This window comes from Electrophorus electricus, chromosome 1 (genome assembly GCF_041902795.1).
Source record: "Electrophorus electricus isolate QZ-2024a chromosome 1, ASM4190279v1, whole genome shotgun sequence".
NCBI lineage: Eukaryota > Metazoa > Chordata > Actinopteri > Gymnotiformes > Gymnotidae > Electrophorus > Electrophorus electricus.
Window position 1 is genome coordinate 36,646,901 of NC_137497.1, and position 15,764 is coordinate 36,662,664.

Sequence of the window (15,764 nt, forward strand, 5' to 3'; positions counted from 1 at the left end):
GGGTGAAATATATACAAAAGAAATTAACAAAAATAACAAATTAAACCCGGAATTAACAAGTCAACAAGTGTCAGAAAAAAAATTTCCAGTTTAATTTTGACTAATAATTTACTTCAGGAAAAAAAACAACGTACTAGCACACTAAATCTTTATGCATTTCCATTTTAGTAAGGTTGTATTTACTGCAAATTACCAAATGCATAGATCTCAAAATGTCTTACAGGAATAGGGGTATTTTCAAAACCGAGGGCATTATTGGTTTTAGTAATAAAGGATGAGTGATATGAGTGGCATCAGCGGAGGTCCTCCTACACCGCAAGTGGTGCTGTAGGAGATTCAGTTCCGTGCGCGCAGTGTTTTTTTTCGCTCTCTACTTTTACCTTTGACGCATTAGAACATGACGGGATTGTAACGCTCTCGGAAAACGGTCAGAGTGAGATGGGTGATCTCCCCTGTTGACTTCGGACAGGTATGTGTAATTCAACTGCAATTAAACGGGGAAAAAATTACAAATGAGATTTTTAGAATTGCATGAGACCGGTTGTGCGATGGGAGGAGCGTGCGTACATAGTCGTGGAAGGCAAGCTATAAAGCATCCTATTCTTTTGACTTTCATTTTGTGCATTCGATGCTCGGCAAAGTTATGGTGATTTGTCACCGTGACGATTTCCCTGGTTACTATTGGCTTTGTAAAGGATAATTGTCAATATTTATCGATGGCTCTACAAATTAAGGAAGTGTAGCACGAGATTTGTGCAAGGGTTCTGTCACTACGCGCACACACGCCCATTTTTCCTTCCATAAACAGCAAAAAAAAAAATGACGATATTCGCCATCATATTAATGTCAAGTATAATTTGACTACCTGTCGAGGGCGCCAGTCAATACAGGTCAGAGAAGTTTTCATTGATTTTTATTCCGCGTTATTTTTAAAATAACGTTCGTCACGTCAAACGTAATCTCTGACTTACAACGGCCTGTGTTTCGGTAGAAATGACTACGCTCGACCCTCGATACGTCGTGCGTAAAATGTAGGTAAATGACAAGATGCCACCTGAGCGCTGGCCACTGATGCTGCACGTTACTGCAGTATTTCCTGGCATGTCCATTATGTGGTTGGCGTTGGAGAGCAGCCTAACCTGTACGGGTAGCCTAGCGTGCTGGGTAATAACACTGGGACGCACGTTGCCTGTTTCCCTGCATCTGGATTCTGGTACCAGTGAAGCTCAAGACACACTTGGCCGACTGAAACAAAAGGGCAGCGTCGTTTTTCGCTGTGTTGCCACCTTTTTAGGGAACATCAAGCTATTGCTTAGAATTATATATATATATATATATATATATATATATATATATATATATATATATATATATATATATATATATATATATATATATATACACACACACACACACACACACACACAGTATATACAATTATATTATCCTTAATTTTGGAATGAGATGGTTGTGGACATGCCTTATTTTCCAGCTGCAGTGAAACACTAGGGAGGCATCTATTAACAGAATAGCGTAAACTCAGGGATGGGAGGATGAGATTTAGGTTAATGATATTTATTTATTGTTTCTTTTCTTTTTTCTTTTCTTTTCTTTTCTTTTCTTTTCTTTTCTTTTCTTTTCTTTTGTAGGCAACCAAATGTCTGTAACTTCCCTCCAAATTATATATGATTATTTCCTTTTATTACTACTTTGCATGTGTGTAACAGCCTCTATGTTTCTCGTAGTTTACGAGCCGACAGGATGAAATGTAACCGATAATATGTGCTGCTTTGTTTTGTTCCAAAAGGAGACATTAATTTTTTGCTTCCTTTATTCAGACCTTATCTGATGTGCTCGCGTGGTGGGGTGTCTGTCTATGGACCACATTAAAGTTCACTTTTTCTTCTTTGTGGAAAATAGAAAAACAGCACCCTCTTTGCTGATTGCCTTCCTACTGCCACATTAATTCAGACTGTAGATAAACAGTTAAATTAGATCAACCTAACTGATAGTGATTGAAGATTGAAGTTTTCTTCTAGGCCAGTAAATTGGTGTTCATTGCATATTAATTGATAAAAGCCATTTGAATTAGAGGCCCAGTAAAAACTTACTGCACATTGTTTTCAGAGACAATTTACTCCGTCTTATAATTTATTAATATTAAATTATTTTAATTTATCAATTTTGATTTGTCCCTGTTACATTTATAGCTGTTAATTGTAATAGTGTTATTATTTTTTGTAAAATAAACATTTATAGTAGAAGACTACATTTAGTAGATGCTCTTATTTAGGGCGACTTACAAAAGTGCTTTGTCATTTAACGTTTCCTAGCCAGTGCAGTAGGTTAGAGAATCTTACAGAACCCTGTAATCCCAGGCAGTCTCCCAGCCAAGTACTAACCAGGGCTAACGCTGCTTAGCTGCCAAGAGCAAACTTTATCAACTTGGTATGGTCATAAGCCGTACATGTAAGATGTAAGCCATACATTTAAGGTGTACCCTATTGGAAATTTTAATTTATGCATACATTTGTGATAAAGGTAAGAGATAAGAGATACAAAAATTGCAAAAAAAAGTAAAGGTTTGAAAGATTAACATATTCAAAATGAACCACAGACCCACCTTGCAAATTCAGTGTAAGTGCGAAACATGCAGCCACCTCTCAATGACCTACCAACTTCATTTCAGTGTCCTGTGTCCAGTCTGTGTGGAGCAATGGACAAGGAGTCCCAGGCAAAACCCGAACCTGCCAAGAGTGCAAGCCCTACTGTGACTACCACCACCACTACTGCAACCGCTTCAACCGTCAGCCCCTCTCAGCAGACCAATGGCACTCCGAAAAGCACCGCTGCGCTCACCACAGTTACAACCTTCCACAATCAGCCTCCTACCACAGACCGAAAAGTTATCCAGGTAACTAAAGTTCAACTCTGCAAATATTATTTTTCCCTTCATACACTTTCAAACCTTTAGTCTGCACCGCTGTGTCCCCGCCTTCTTCTCCCATGCTGTGACGCTTGGCCCCTTCCCCTAGGTAATCCAGCAGACCAGTCGGCAACCCCGGGGCTCGGCTGCGCAGTTGTTGCAGCAGATGTATGCGGCCCAGCAGCAGCAGCATGGCGTGCTTCAGCCAGCCGCTCCACAGCAGCAATGCAGCCGGTCAGCTTCTGCACAGCAGGTGCAGAAGTCCCAGGGTCTTATTTCACCCTCCCCATCTATCTCTTGTACCTGCTGCTTGTCTATGGTTAAGGGTAGTGACCCTGCCACTCACCTCCTCATAGACCCATATGCTTCTTCGTCACATCTTGTGGCTCTGTTGTGGCTGCCTGCACGTAGCTCCCTGACTTTGTCAGCTTTATGAGCACTCATACCTTATTCCCTCATGCTAGGTCACTCCCTTTCCTTACTTTAGGTATGACACAGGTTGATTGCGTCCCATGTGTGTTTTAGTGCATGAATAAGACAGATGTTTCTAAACAGTTGTCATTTGCCACAAAGCTCTTTGATTGCCACCACCTGCTCCATCGCTGCTTGCATGCAACAAAATTGGGCAGGATCCAAGAGAGTTTGTTTGTGTTGAGTTTGGAATGTGATTTTCGGTCTTTTCCCTGTCAGGTCAATCTTTTTGGGGACAGATTGGCCCCCTCCTTCTCAACTGCTGTTTCATCATCACAACAGACTCAGAAAGTGGTATGTGGCAACACCGGATCTTAACAGTCCCCTCCCCCTCCCTTATCACTCTCTGAAAGAGGCTGTACACTGTTTCCCTTCCTGAAGACTTTTTGATTTGCATACAGGATGATCCTGTCATGTCGAAAGTTCGAGCTCATTCAAGCATGATCCCACGCCTCCTGCCAGAGCAGTTTTTCTTGTGGTATTCAGATCGTCCAGCCGCAGGCTCCAGCATGCTGCCCGACCGCGTCGTTGTGACCCAGCTCTGTCCTCATCACCCCTCAGGTCTCAGCGCCTTCGGTGCCAGGGTCACCACCGATGGTCAGAGCCAGCCCCAGCCCCAGTCCCACCAGCACCAGTCGCAAGATCTCGCCCCAGGCCCTTCTCCTGGGGAAGAGTCCCTGCAGCCAAGCCCAGATGCTCCTGAGGGCTCAGATGGTAGGAGATGGCACTTTTCTCATACGCTTCTCCTTTCCATGTGACATGAAAAGCCAATGATAGTATATCACTTGTTTGTGCAAAAATATTATTATAATTGAGCCCTTGCAATGAAAAACCATACATGTCCATTTACTGTATTTCTACATCCAAGATTTAGCTGACACCTTTATCCAAAGCTACTTACAATTATGAGTGAGTACAGCTTAAGCAATTGAAGGTTAAGTGTCTTGCTCAAGGGCCCAACAGTGGAGCTTGAACTTCCAATTACAAGTCAGCCACCGTAATCACTGAGCTACCACTGCCCGCAACAAGAAATATAACTAAAAAACTAAACTAAAACAAAATTTACAACAATTATCTAAAGCATTATTGCAAGATTTAATTTGATATGCCCACATAAATGAAGTAAGGTAAATCTAAATAAAGTGTATTTAGATTTTTAATGTAATTTTAATTTAAAAGTGCTTCTTGGCGATATATTAAGAATAATGATGTTTAAAAGAGGAGGTGCAAAGGATCTCATTCATAATCTGGAGAGAACTTTTAGACTTTGATGTATTTGAAGTATACACATTTCACCAAGGTATTTAAATGAAACAAAACACATCCTATTTTGAACTAACTTTTATGATGTTCTTTAGTGTCCAGCTGTATTTAAACAAATTCTGTAGGCGTTAATACAACACATAAGTTTGTTAAATCAACATAGTAGGTGATCAGTCGACATCAGGGATTTTGCTGTTCATTTTGATGGTCTCACTTCTGATTGTGGCTGGAAAATTCTGAGGCCGGAGTATGTGAAAGCGTTTATGCTGCGTGTGTCTTTCACAAGTATGTTCCTCCCACTCTTACTGTACTTGGCTGCACTGTTTCAAGCGAGCCGTTACTTACCCGCTCCTGAATGATTTAGTGACTTCCTTTTTTAGAAGGGGCAGTGACTAGCACATGGCAAGAGAAGTGGCGTATGGAAACTAGAAATTGAGCATTTGGTGAGCAACTTGCGTTTTGGTACTCAGCGCTTCTTTCTCCATCAATAGGAAAGCACAGGGGTCTCTGAAGGCCTGCTCTCAGTGCATGTGTCGTGTCTTTACCACATGAAAAGCACTTTTGCAGTGAAACTGTCCTATACTCATATAGAGACATCTGAATACGTGGGCAGGGCTTCCCTTTGTCTCTCGTAGCACCTCTTTACTTCAATCTCTCTCTCTCTCTCTCTCTCTCTCTCTCTCTCTCTCTCTCTCGCTCTGTGTTCTGTCTCTCTTTTTCTTCATCTCTGATCTCTTTCTGATCTGGCAGTTAATTCTAACATCTGCAGTGCGACCTGATGCTCCTGTCCTCTCCTCCTCTTCTTCCTCCTCCCCCTCTTCCTCTTCACCTCGATTCCCCTCTTCACAGGTGAGCCCCTCAGTCAGTAAATGCTCTGCTTTATCACCTTCGAGGTAAACGTGCCTCGCTAATGTCATTTTGTGAGTGTACATTATTGCTCCACTACAACACTGGCTCATTACTGCAGCAACAGTCACAGCTGTTTTCCTTGTGATATTTGAGAAAATCCCTGGTGTAACATCATAAGGTTTCCTGGCTCTTTCCCCTATAGCTTCAGAGCCTCACACTCCGTCCCCCACCTCCTGGCACTCTGACCATCCCACCGAACCTCCCGCTGAAGTCCGCCACCCCAGGCCAGCGCCCAGCCCTGTCTCGCCCGAAAGCATCCAACTTCAGCTTGAGACCCAGCCCGCCTCCAAGTGCCACTGGGAAAGAGACGACCATGGGGGCTGAGGGCACAACCCTGCAGGCACCCTCTGCATCACCCAAAGCTCCACCTGTGCGCCATCTCACAGTTCCGCCTCCATGTAAGTGACTGTTATATATAAAAACAGACTATTGTGGGATACTGTGTTGGGAGCATAATTCTGAAAAGGCACTTTGTGTTTGCAGCTCTGTATGCCCCTGCCCAGTCTCATGCCCTGGCAAAGCAGAAGTTGGCCAGCAGTGGTGCTGGAGGTGGAAGCCTCAAGAGGTCCCACAGCCAGATCAGCATCCCTCAGCATCCGTTCTCCCAGAGGCAGGCTCACCCCAGTTCCCCTCCAGCTGCACCAAAGAAGCCCCTGCCAGAGCTGAAGCGTTGCCCTGCCTCTCAGCCTGCTCAGAGTGGGCCGACACAGGTCTCTGTACCTATCACTGTCCCCAGCCCCAGCAGGTCCCATCTGACCCCGCCCACCATGTCCCTGCCCTTAAGCTCCTCCTCTCCTGGCGGCTCTTTTCTGGCCACTAAGCAGCTGCTAAGGATCGCGCTGTCCTCTGCATCTGCCCAGTGCACCAATGGCCAATCTAAGGCTACCACTGTGTCACCGCCCCACGAGGTCATCCAATCAAAGCCTTTAGCCTCCACCGTGCTGGCCAAGCCTGAATGCCCCGTCCAATCACCACAGACTTCGACCTCGTGCCCCCAGCTGGCACAGCTGTCGCCCTCCAGACAGGCCACCGCTCCTCGCCTGGCGTCCCCCCAGAGGGCTTCCCCTCCCTCCCCTGTGCTCCCCCTCATGTCCACCAGCAGCAGTACCTCCTCCGCACCACCGCCACGGTCTCCCCTCGCCTCCCGCAGCCCCGCGCATGCCGGCGTCACGTCCACTGAACCGAGAGCCTCCGCAGAGAGAAGGAAGCAGGAAGACAGTGTCATAGAGACTCCCCAAGACCTCAAACTACCAGCATCCCACGTGAAAGGAGCGGAACAGAACCAAACGGTGCAGAACACGGCAACGGATCCTCAGTGTGGAGAGGCTGTGGACAAGCCCACAGTCAGTTACTCTCGAGTCACTCTGTGTATTATTTTAACTAGATTAAGACCATGCCAGGTCCCAGTCTTCAGTTTGTTTGTTTGTTTGTTTTTTTCATGCGTGTGTATTGTGTTTCTCAGGTATGTAAGAGAGTGGCTGTCTGCGCAGAGGAGTCGACGAGCCAGTGTCACGCTAAACTGCCTCTCAAGCCCGAGGCGCTACCTATCTCAGTCAGAGCATCACCCGCTGACAGAGAGGACATCTGCGAGGACTTGTCTGCTCATTCAGACAATCACTCTGGTAGGCGGGATGAGTCTAACGGCAGCGTCAAACCGGTTTGTTTTTCAGAATGCATCTGTGTTAACGCTCCGAGCAGCAGCTGGATGACCCAGAACTAGAGGTGCCTGAAACAAGCCACCGTGGTAAATGTGGATAATCTACATTTCAGTGGGAACCATTATTGTTATTATAATTTTTTTTTTTTTCCCCCCACACAGACCTATTGCATCATACTTAGTTTTAACCTTCTTAGAACTAATATCAGTGTTGTGTGTTAGACATGAAAAGGAATAGCAGTTATATTTTATTAATATAATATAATACAAAAACTATAATACTACATTAATTAAAACTCGATTAAATAAGTCTGAACCCCATATGATTAAAAGAGATGGTAGCAGACCTTAATCTTGCCTTTGAACCACTTCCCTAGCTATATCCAGCCTGTCCTCGGACCTTTCGCCACTGCAGTCCACTGCCATACGGCCATCAGAAGCATCCCCCACTGCCTACGCCTCTCCACCCAAGTTCACCGGTACGCCGGATGGGCAACCAGCTCAGCAGCCCCCATCGAGCGATGTGAGCCCAGCGGGAACCCAGCACTGCCCAGACACGGCCGGACCACTCATCCTCACCCACCTGGTGGAGGGCTTCATCATTCAGGAAGGACTTGAGCCATTTCCGGTACACTGCTCAACCTGAAAGCGCTTCTTAGTTTTAGGAGTATTAATACAATTGTATGTGTGAAGGTAGCACAAGTTAGCTTTGTCATTGTTCAGCACTCTTTGACTATGATCAAGGCTGCTTTTCAAAACGCATGCACACTAACAACAGCATTCTCTGCATGGACACATAAAATGCATACTTTGGAATAACAACTGGTAGGGCCACCGTTAAGTGCCCATTCCTGTCGGAAGCACGTGTGTGCTTTGCAAAACAGCCCAGCCCAGTGTGCTGGCTCACTCTAGAAGGGTGTTATAGGACCTTTGCCTGTTTGCCTTCAGGTGAGCCGGTCATCTCTCATGGTGTCACCACACTGTGGTTCAGGACTGAACGGGACAGGCGGGACTGATTTGTTTCCCACTTCCTCTGAACCCCCAGATGACTCCACTGACTCAGACGATGAGACCACTATCACAAACAGTGGGTATCATGTATACCATATTCTCTCAATCACTGTGCTACAACCTATTATTAAGGGACCTGTGGGGACCATAGCTAAGGTGTTGCAATCTGCTGATGCATTCCAGGGCACCAAGATGAGAGTGAGAGGAGCTAAGGGTGTGTACTGTGTAGAGGTGTGTAAGTATGTTGGGATTAGGTTGACACTCTGCATGGTATCTTTGTCTAGATGGTGCTGGAGTAGGACACAGGCTTGTGTTGCAGTGCCAGTTCTGCAAGAGGAAAGGCACCGCCCAAACATTTGCCCGCTCCAAGCGCTTCTGCTCCAAGTCCTGTGCCAAAAGGTGGGGCTCCAGCTCAAAACTACACATCACACGTACACATCATGCACTCAGGGAGACTGGCTGTAAAAACCCATGTGGAACTGTATTGCAGTATTGTGTATGTTGGCTGATCGAAAAACTCCATTGTTATTCATTTATGTGTTGTTTTTCTTTTAAAACCATATATGCATGAGAAAATATTTTATTAAAAAATGATTATATTTCATTTTCAGAGGTTTGCTGACCACAGTGATAAAGGTCAGAGTATGGCTTCTGTGTGTACCTAAAGAAAGCCACCTCTTTTCAAGGACATTTTTTAATTCATGAAATGCTGTAGGCTTGACAAAAGAGCATACGACATAAATAATCTATTTAAATATTTCTGTTTCCAGGCAGCAAACCATATAAATGCGTGTACATGTGCTAATGCGGGAGCTATTCTCATACCTCTCTTATTGAGTGTATTTAAAGAAACCATCACCTTAATACATGTCGACAAACTTGCAGGATGTGGTCAGAAGTAACGCTTTGCCAGACAGCTCATACTGCGAACAGCACTGCATCATTGTTTGTCACAGTACTTCCTTTATCTTCACCTGGGCAGCAGGGGTGAGATGGGCCAGTGTGGGAGGGACTGAACGTCGGGGTTTGAGCTCACCTCTCTGCCCTGTTTTACTGGCTCTAGGTTCAGCTACACCAAACGCTTCCGTAGCCTAAGACGCTGTGTGAGCGAAGGGGGCCATCGATCGGAGTGCAATGGTGGAGAGGAAGAGCTGCAGGAGGAGAACTTCCAACAGGTCTGGCTCGGTCACGTCTCACCAGCATCATGCATCTCTGTCTAGGCCAATCTGACCAAACTCTCAGCTTGGTACACTTTCAGGGGCTGGCCTTCCCTCACAGCCTCGGCGACATTATTATGTTTCAGGCAAAGCATGGTGCCACAGAGCAGTGGAGGATTCTCCAGCGCCCCCTGCAGGAGGGTGAGGACGAGATGTCGGCGCCAATGAAGACCAGGCTGCGCCGGCACACAGAACAGGGCACGCGTGAGATGAGGGCCCGGGAGACACCAAGCGAGACCGCCAGTGCCCCCACCTCACCGTTGGACCCTGTGTCGCCTGCAGACCTTTCGGCACACCCTAGACCTGCTCAGTGGACAGTAGATCAAGTCTGGAGCTTTATATCCAATTTACCAGGTAAGAAAATTTAAGAACCGAAACACGTTTGAGATCTGAGTTCTCCAAACGCATGCACAGGCATTTTGAGTATTCAATGATCTGTGTTTGCTATTCTGTGTGTTGTACCAAACACCAAAATCATGTCACCTCCTCAGGGTGTCAAGACATTGCCGAATCCTTTCGAGCACAAGAGATTGATGGACAGGCCTTGCTACTGCTCACTGAGGATCACCTGATGAGTGCCATGAATGTCAAACTAGGGCCGGCTCTTAAAATCTGCGCCCGGATCAACTCCCTGAAGGAGGGAGGGAGGTAAAGAGATGAAAGCACAGAGAAAGAAAAAGAGACACAGAAAGGATTGGTTTGCCCTTGTGGACGATCAGAGCACTTGCCAATAGAATAGAGCCATTTTGTGCACTTTAATCTTAAGAGATTTACGCGATAAAGTCAACGTGTTGAGATAACTTGTGTGTATTTGCTTGACCTGAGCTAGCATAACATTACAGTAGCCTACCAGTAACCTTAGCCTCTGTCTGAAAGCATGATAGCAATATAATGGTCTCTTTCTGTGAGCATAATACAAGACCTATATACAGTCATAGTAGGAGGGAAATGTTTGTGTCTGCTTTTTGTATGGGTTATTATAATCAGGGTTGTTGAGTTTTTATTTTTCACTGAGAGGAAAAGATTGCTTCCTGTGTCTGTGGAGAAGTCAGAAAGGAATGGAAGTGCTATTATTGTGAGCATGTCCCATTGTAGATATTTTCTTAATGTACTGTATATGTGTACATGTATAGCAATGCAGTGCTCTGTGTGTATAAATCTATACAAATGTTTTGTGAAGGATTTGTAATATTTAATATATTTGTCTTCTAAGGCTCTAGGAAATACAAATGCAAGTGATTTCAATTTTTAAGCCTTTTTAAATAACATTTGACATGCTGACAAGATAATGTAGGCTAAAATAAATTTTATGAATCTTGCTCCAGTCCAACTGTGAAAATCAAACATGTCACAGTATGTTACAGTACAGAGGAAAAAAGTGTAGGTACTTGAACGCAGTCTCACCCAATCAAGGTACAGCAAACGTGCCTTTTTCTGAAATGGAGACCTTATGAAACTGCTGTAGGCATTGTACTCTATATTGTCATCAAAGTGTTGTTTGTCATTGTTACATTACCTTTCTTGTGCCATTTTTGATTATTTAATAATTAAACAGACTACATTTTGTTACTGAACCTTGAAATTATTTTCTTGTGTTGGACATTTTGTGTTTGGCTAAATGAAAGCTATGCAAAAAATGTTCTGCACTGATTAGCATTTGACTTTTGTTGTATTCTAAATTCAAAGTCAGTTTTTGGTCAGTTTTATCTTTTCTTTTCAGTTCTGTTTTAATCTGTCTTTTGCAGTTCATATAGTTTTACAAGCCTCCCTTAGAAATCCTAATACCAGATAATCACTAGATGGCAATCTTGTGCAGAATATAAATAGCCAGACTAAAAATACTACCAAGTATTGCAGAGGCACAGTTAACCCCTTAAATTCTTTAAAAGTTATGCCTTAGACTACAATTCACTTAAAATTGGATTGATTGTTAAATAAAATTATCTCAATGGAAAACTTTGTGCCATAAAATAGTATTATGGAAAACTGATGTCCATTGGAATTATCAATACTTTGAAAGTTAAAATGACTCACTTAGGGTTATCATTAGGGATGGGATGTTTGATAGTCCATTTCACTATTGCAAAGCATATTGATTCACCTGTGCATCAAAGCTTTATCAAAGTCTTGTATCTCATAGCCCAAGAGAGAGTAAAGTCCCTGGTCATCTTTTTTATTGGAAATTTTGGAAATAAAGCAGCAAAATCTTTTGTTTTTTGGGGTTTTTTTTTGCTGCTGCTACTGACAAATTTGAAACCAGTGTGGTGGTTGTATACTTTGAGTACACTTTGACTGCTATAATTACAGTTTCTGGAAACCACCAGGTGCCACTCTGATCTGCCACTCCTTTTAGTAATAAGGTAATGAGCTCCAACTCTTGTTTTAACATCTAATGCATTTGTTTGGGTGATCAGTGTTTAATAATACCAGGCCAGACAAATTCACCATAAATTTATATTTGGCTATATCCAAAATCAGGTACCATATGCACTATGTACTTATTTGTAATGGTAGTACATACTGTTCTCATGATATACTGAGTACTGTGACTTCAGCAGGGAGGGAGCGAAACGTGAGTGAGGGAATGAGACACAAACTAACAAAGGAAGCACTGTGGCGAGAAGAATAAAAAAAGAACAGAAAGGCGATAGTGCTGGCAGTAGTTCTCGAGGCGTAGCGACACAGCAGAGTAGCAGTTTCACACGGGGCATCCTTTGCATGCAACAAAGAGGAGCGACGCACAGCACTGGGTAAGCATTCCCATGGGCTTTAAATAGATGGAGAAAACAAAGGGAGGAAACAATGAACAGGTGCACTCAGTAATCAGCTGATTGGATGCAGGGCAGGTGCGATGTGCATGTTTGCTGCCGACATACTTTCTTAAAGAAATTATACTTGAAGTAATTGAACCATTACTAAACTTATTGAAATCTTCTTTGAACACTGACTACTTACCTAAATCAACTCAGCAGTAATCAGACCACTTACCAAAAAAATCTACCTTTGACCCATGTCAGCTGTCAAACTACAGGCTGATCTCAAACTTTCCGTATATTTTCAAGCTCCTAGAAAAAGCTGTATCTTAGCAGCCAAGCTCTGTATCTGAATCAGAACCAGATACATGAAGTCTTTCAGTCAAAGTTTAGGCCTCATCATAGTACAGAGATAACACTGATTAAACTAGTTAATGAACTGTTGTTGGCTTATGTCTCTTTTCTTATATTGTTTGATCTCAATGCAGCATTTCACACCATAGATCACATTTTACTAAATAGACTCAAAAATGTTGTTGGGATTAAGGGAATAATTTCCTGGGGAAAGTATTAGGGGATTAGAGGAATCATTTCCTTTCCTGGTTTAAATCTTATTTAGCCTATTATTACTAGTTTGTCAACATAAATGGAGACTTTTCAGTATACAACAGGTTAGTTTTGGTGTCCCACAAGGCTCTGTTCTAGGGTCCTGCTTTTTTTCTTTATATATGCTACTTCTAGGTGTGATTGTACATAAAACACTGTGCTAGTTTCCTCTGCTATGCTGACGATACTGTTATATTGCTCAGCCAAACCAGAGGGCAAATATGAGCTTAATAGTATTCAAGAATATGTAAAGGACATCAGACACAGGATGTTGCAAACTTTCACTTAATTATGACAAAACAGTACTTCTATTAGACCCAAAGATAGCTAGGACTTTCCTCTTTAATTACATAATAAATCTTGATGCCCTGGACAGGTCTAGTGCAAGATGGGTTTCAGACATATGTACACTCATCAAATCCAGACTAGGACTTCTAGAAGTCTGGAATAGACATTCATTGCTTATTTTTTATTGTTATTTCTCTCACTACTTAATTTGTTCGATTGTCTATTGTTTAATATTGTTGCTACTATGGTGTCGATTGTCAGGTGAGGAACCCCCCCCCCCCCCTTTGAGTCTTGGTTCCTCTCAAGGTTTCTTCCCCATGATCTAGGGAGTTTTTCCTTGTGACGATAACCTTTGGCTTGCTCAAAGCATACATGCGTAAAGGTGCTTTGTGACAACAGCTGTTGTAAAAAAGCACTATATAAATCAATTTGACTTTGACCTTGACAATGGGCTTGTCCCTCAGGCTGGTGCCTAGTGCACCGTTACAGTATCCCCTCTCCTGAACCTCCCCCTCTCCTGAGAGTGGGGAGCAGGTTTGGATGGGTGCGCCCAATGGAAGGAGGCCACCAGGTCTGGATCCAGATTTGGGATGCAGGCCCCCAGCTTCTCTCTTCCAGGCTGTACCTCTCCCATTCTACAAGGTACTGCAGCTGCCTCTTCCTTCACTGTGAGTCCAGCAGGGTACTCACCTTATACAATGGACCCCGCTTAAGCTCCAGCGGTGATGGTGGTGATCTGGTAGTGTTGCCACTCTCCTTGAGGCGGCTTCAGGGCAGAGACATGGAAGGCCAAATGATGCATGGCTGCTCCCCAGAAAGATGACCCTGTATGTCACCTTGTTTACAGAGGATTGTGTATGGACCTATGCAAAACATCACTGAGACAGGAGTTGCACTCAGCTTCTCTCTTTTTCTATCTCTCATCAGCCCTGTGCTAGACTCCCCCTCACTGTATGGGCTCCTTCTGACTTTTGCATTGGGGACATGGATTGCCTAGACATGCGAATAAGAGAGCAGTGTTTTTCTTCCAGGAGGCAGTCTTAGATTATGCCAAGGTGGACAATGTCATTCAAGGATGCCACCTCCTGTTTGCAGGCAAGCTCTGTCTGCAGCTCTCCTCATAGACCCTTGATGAAGGAGTCCACAAGCAATGGTTCATTCCACCACACAGCGGCAACAAATGTCTGGAACTCCATTGTGTAGTTCATTGGCTGACTGCAAACCTTACACCAATGATGGCACACTGCCTTTGGTTCTTGGAATAAGTTCTGTGGTAATCATACAGTAGTAGAGAGGAGTAGAACATCAGTGCATTCCACCAGGCCTCAGCCCTCCACATGAGCCAGGAGCGAAGGCCACCTTAGCATGTTCAGGCAGGCAGGGCTGGTAAGAGGAATAGAGTACACACTGCATCACGAACCCCTCGCAGCCATCAGGATCTCCACCATACACTTCCGAAGTGGTAATATGGCAGGGCACTTCCTCAGTCACCAAGAGGCTTGGGCGCTCAGCAGACCTGATGGCCGGACTCACAGAGAGGCTCTCCATACAACCAGTGAAGTCAATCAATCATGGATTGAAGTTCGCTGCATTCGCCTCTGTGTCATTGGCAGGGAAGGAGAGAGACCCGAGTTTGGGTATGAAGTGTGTGTGTTCTCCATCGAGATACAAACTAACAAAGGAAGGACTGCAGCGAGGAGACTAAAAAAAGGAAAGGAAAGGCGATATTGCTGGCCGTAGCTCTCAAGGTGTAGCAATGCAGCAGCATAGTGTGTTCACTAGTGTGTTCACTAGTGTGTTCACTAGGGGCATCCTTTGCATGCAGTAATGAGAAGTGATGCACAGCACTGCACAAATGTTCCTTTGGGCTTTAAATAGAAAGAGAAAACAAAGGAGGAAACAAACCAAAGGTGCAAGCAGTCAGTAATCTGGTGATTGGGAGCAGGGCAAGTGATGTGTGTGTGTGTGTGTGTGTGTGTGTGTGTGTGAGTGTGAGTGTGTGCGTGTCAGTTAGCGTCTGTGTGTATGTGTTTGAGTGTGAGTGTGTGTGTGTGTGTGTGTGTGTGAGAGTGAGAGACAGTGGTGTGACAATGGGCGTGTTCCTTGGGCGGCATGCCTGGCACACCATGATAAGAACTAATTACAAAAAAATGAACATTTAATTGACCAAATATTATATATAACACCCCCCCCCCCCCCCCACACACACACGCATATATTTCACTCAGGTCATGTGACTCAAGACAGGCAATTACAACTTCCAGGATGCACCCCCCCCCCCCCCCCCTCAATATAGCAAAGCTGACAAAAAATGAGGACAAATTGATCAAATTTATAATTTTTTTTTGCATTGTTTATGCATAAAATATTATTTTAAAGATTCATGTGTAAAATTGTAACAATGTTTAATTTACGTATTAGCTCATGTTAGCTAATTAAAAAATATTAGCCTACTTGCTATCCTTCAATTAATCTCAGGGACATGAGACATTGTGACTTTTGTGATCTTTTTTTAAGCTTTACAAACTATGCATACTTTATTTATTAAAATGTCAAAGGTACAGAGAATGTACTCAAAGGAGGAAACTATATATATATATATATATACACACACATACACGATTATATACACCAAGATGACTTTATTCACTTATCGTGTCAGT

General features: G+C 43.8%; 1 protein-coding gene across 5 annotated transcripts; it reads left to right on the forward strand.

The window, feature by feature from the left end:
- The first annotated feature begins 334 nt into the window (after nucleotides 1-334).
- phc3b (polyhomeotic homolog 3b) lies at nucleotides 335-11,028 on the forward strand. 5 transcript variants are annotated; one of them, XM_027008095.3, is made up of 15 exons: nucleotides 335-469; nucleotides 2,690-2,914; nucleotides 3,036-3,179; nucleotides 3,617-3,691; nucleotides 3,959-4,111; nucleotides 5,411-5,509; nucleotides 5,712-5,967; nucleotides 6,053-6,912; nucleotides 7,032-7,191; nucleotides 7,604-7,854; nucleotides 8,175-8,313; nucleotides 8,522-8,636; nucleotides 9,301-9,412; nucleotides 9,541-9,808; nucleotides 9,946-11,028. In XM_027008095.3, the coding sequence occupies exons 2-15, from the start codon at nucleotides 2,717-2,719 to the stop codon at nucleotides 10,104-10,106; spliced, it is 2,991 nt and encodes a 996-aa protein (XP_026863896.2). In that variant the 5' UTR covers nucleotides 335-469; nucleotides 2,690-2,716; the 3' UTR covers nucleotides 10,107-11,028. The 5 variants fall into 5 exon arrangements, with proteins under 5 accessions (XP_026863896.2, XP_026863898.2, XP_026863899.2 ...); XM_027008096.3 differs by having other exon boundaries at nucleotides 369-469; nucleotides 2,704-2,914; XM_027008097.3 differs by lacking the exon at nucleotides 5,411-5,509.
- Nucleotides 11,029-15,764: the final 4,736 nt, after the last annotated feature.

Excerpts from the sequence above, each read along its gene's own strand:
- phc3b (XM_027008095.3), top strand. The coding sequence starts at position 2,717 with ATGGACAAGGAGTCCCAGGCAAAACCCGAACCTGCCAAGAGTGCAAGC. Across the intron at positions 6,913-7,031 it reads AGGCTGTGGACAAGCCCACA|GTATGTAAGAGAGTGGCTGT; the intron begins GTCAGTTACTCT and ends TGTGTTTCTCAG. Across the intron at positions 8,637-9,300 it reads TCCAAGTCCTGTGCCAAAAG|GTTCAGCTACACCAAACGCT; the intron begins GTGGGGCTCCAG and ends TACTGGCTCTAG.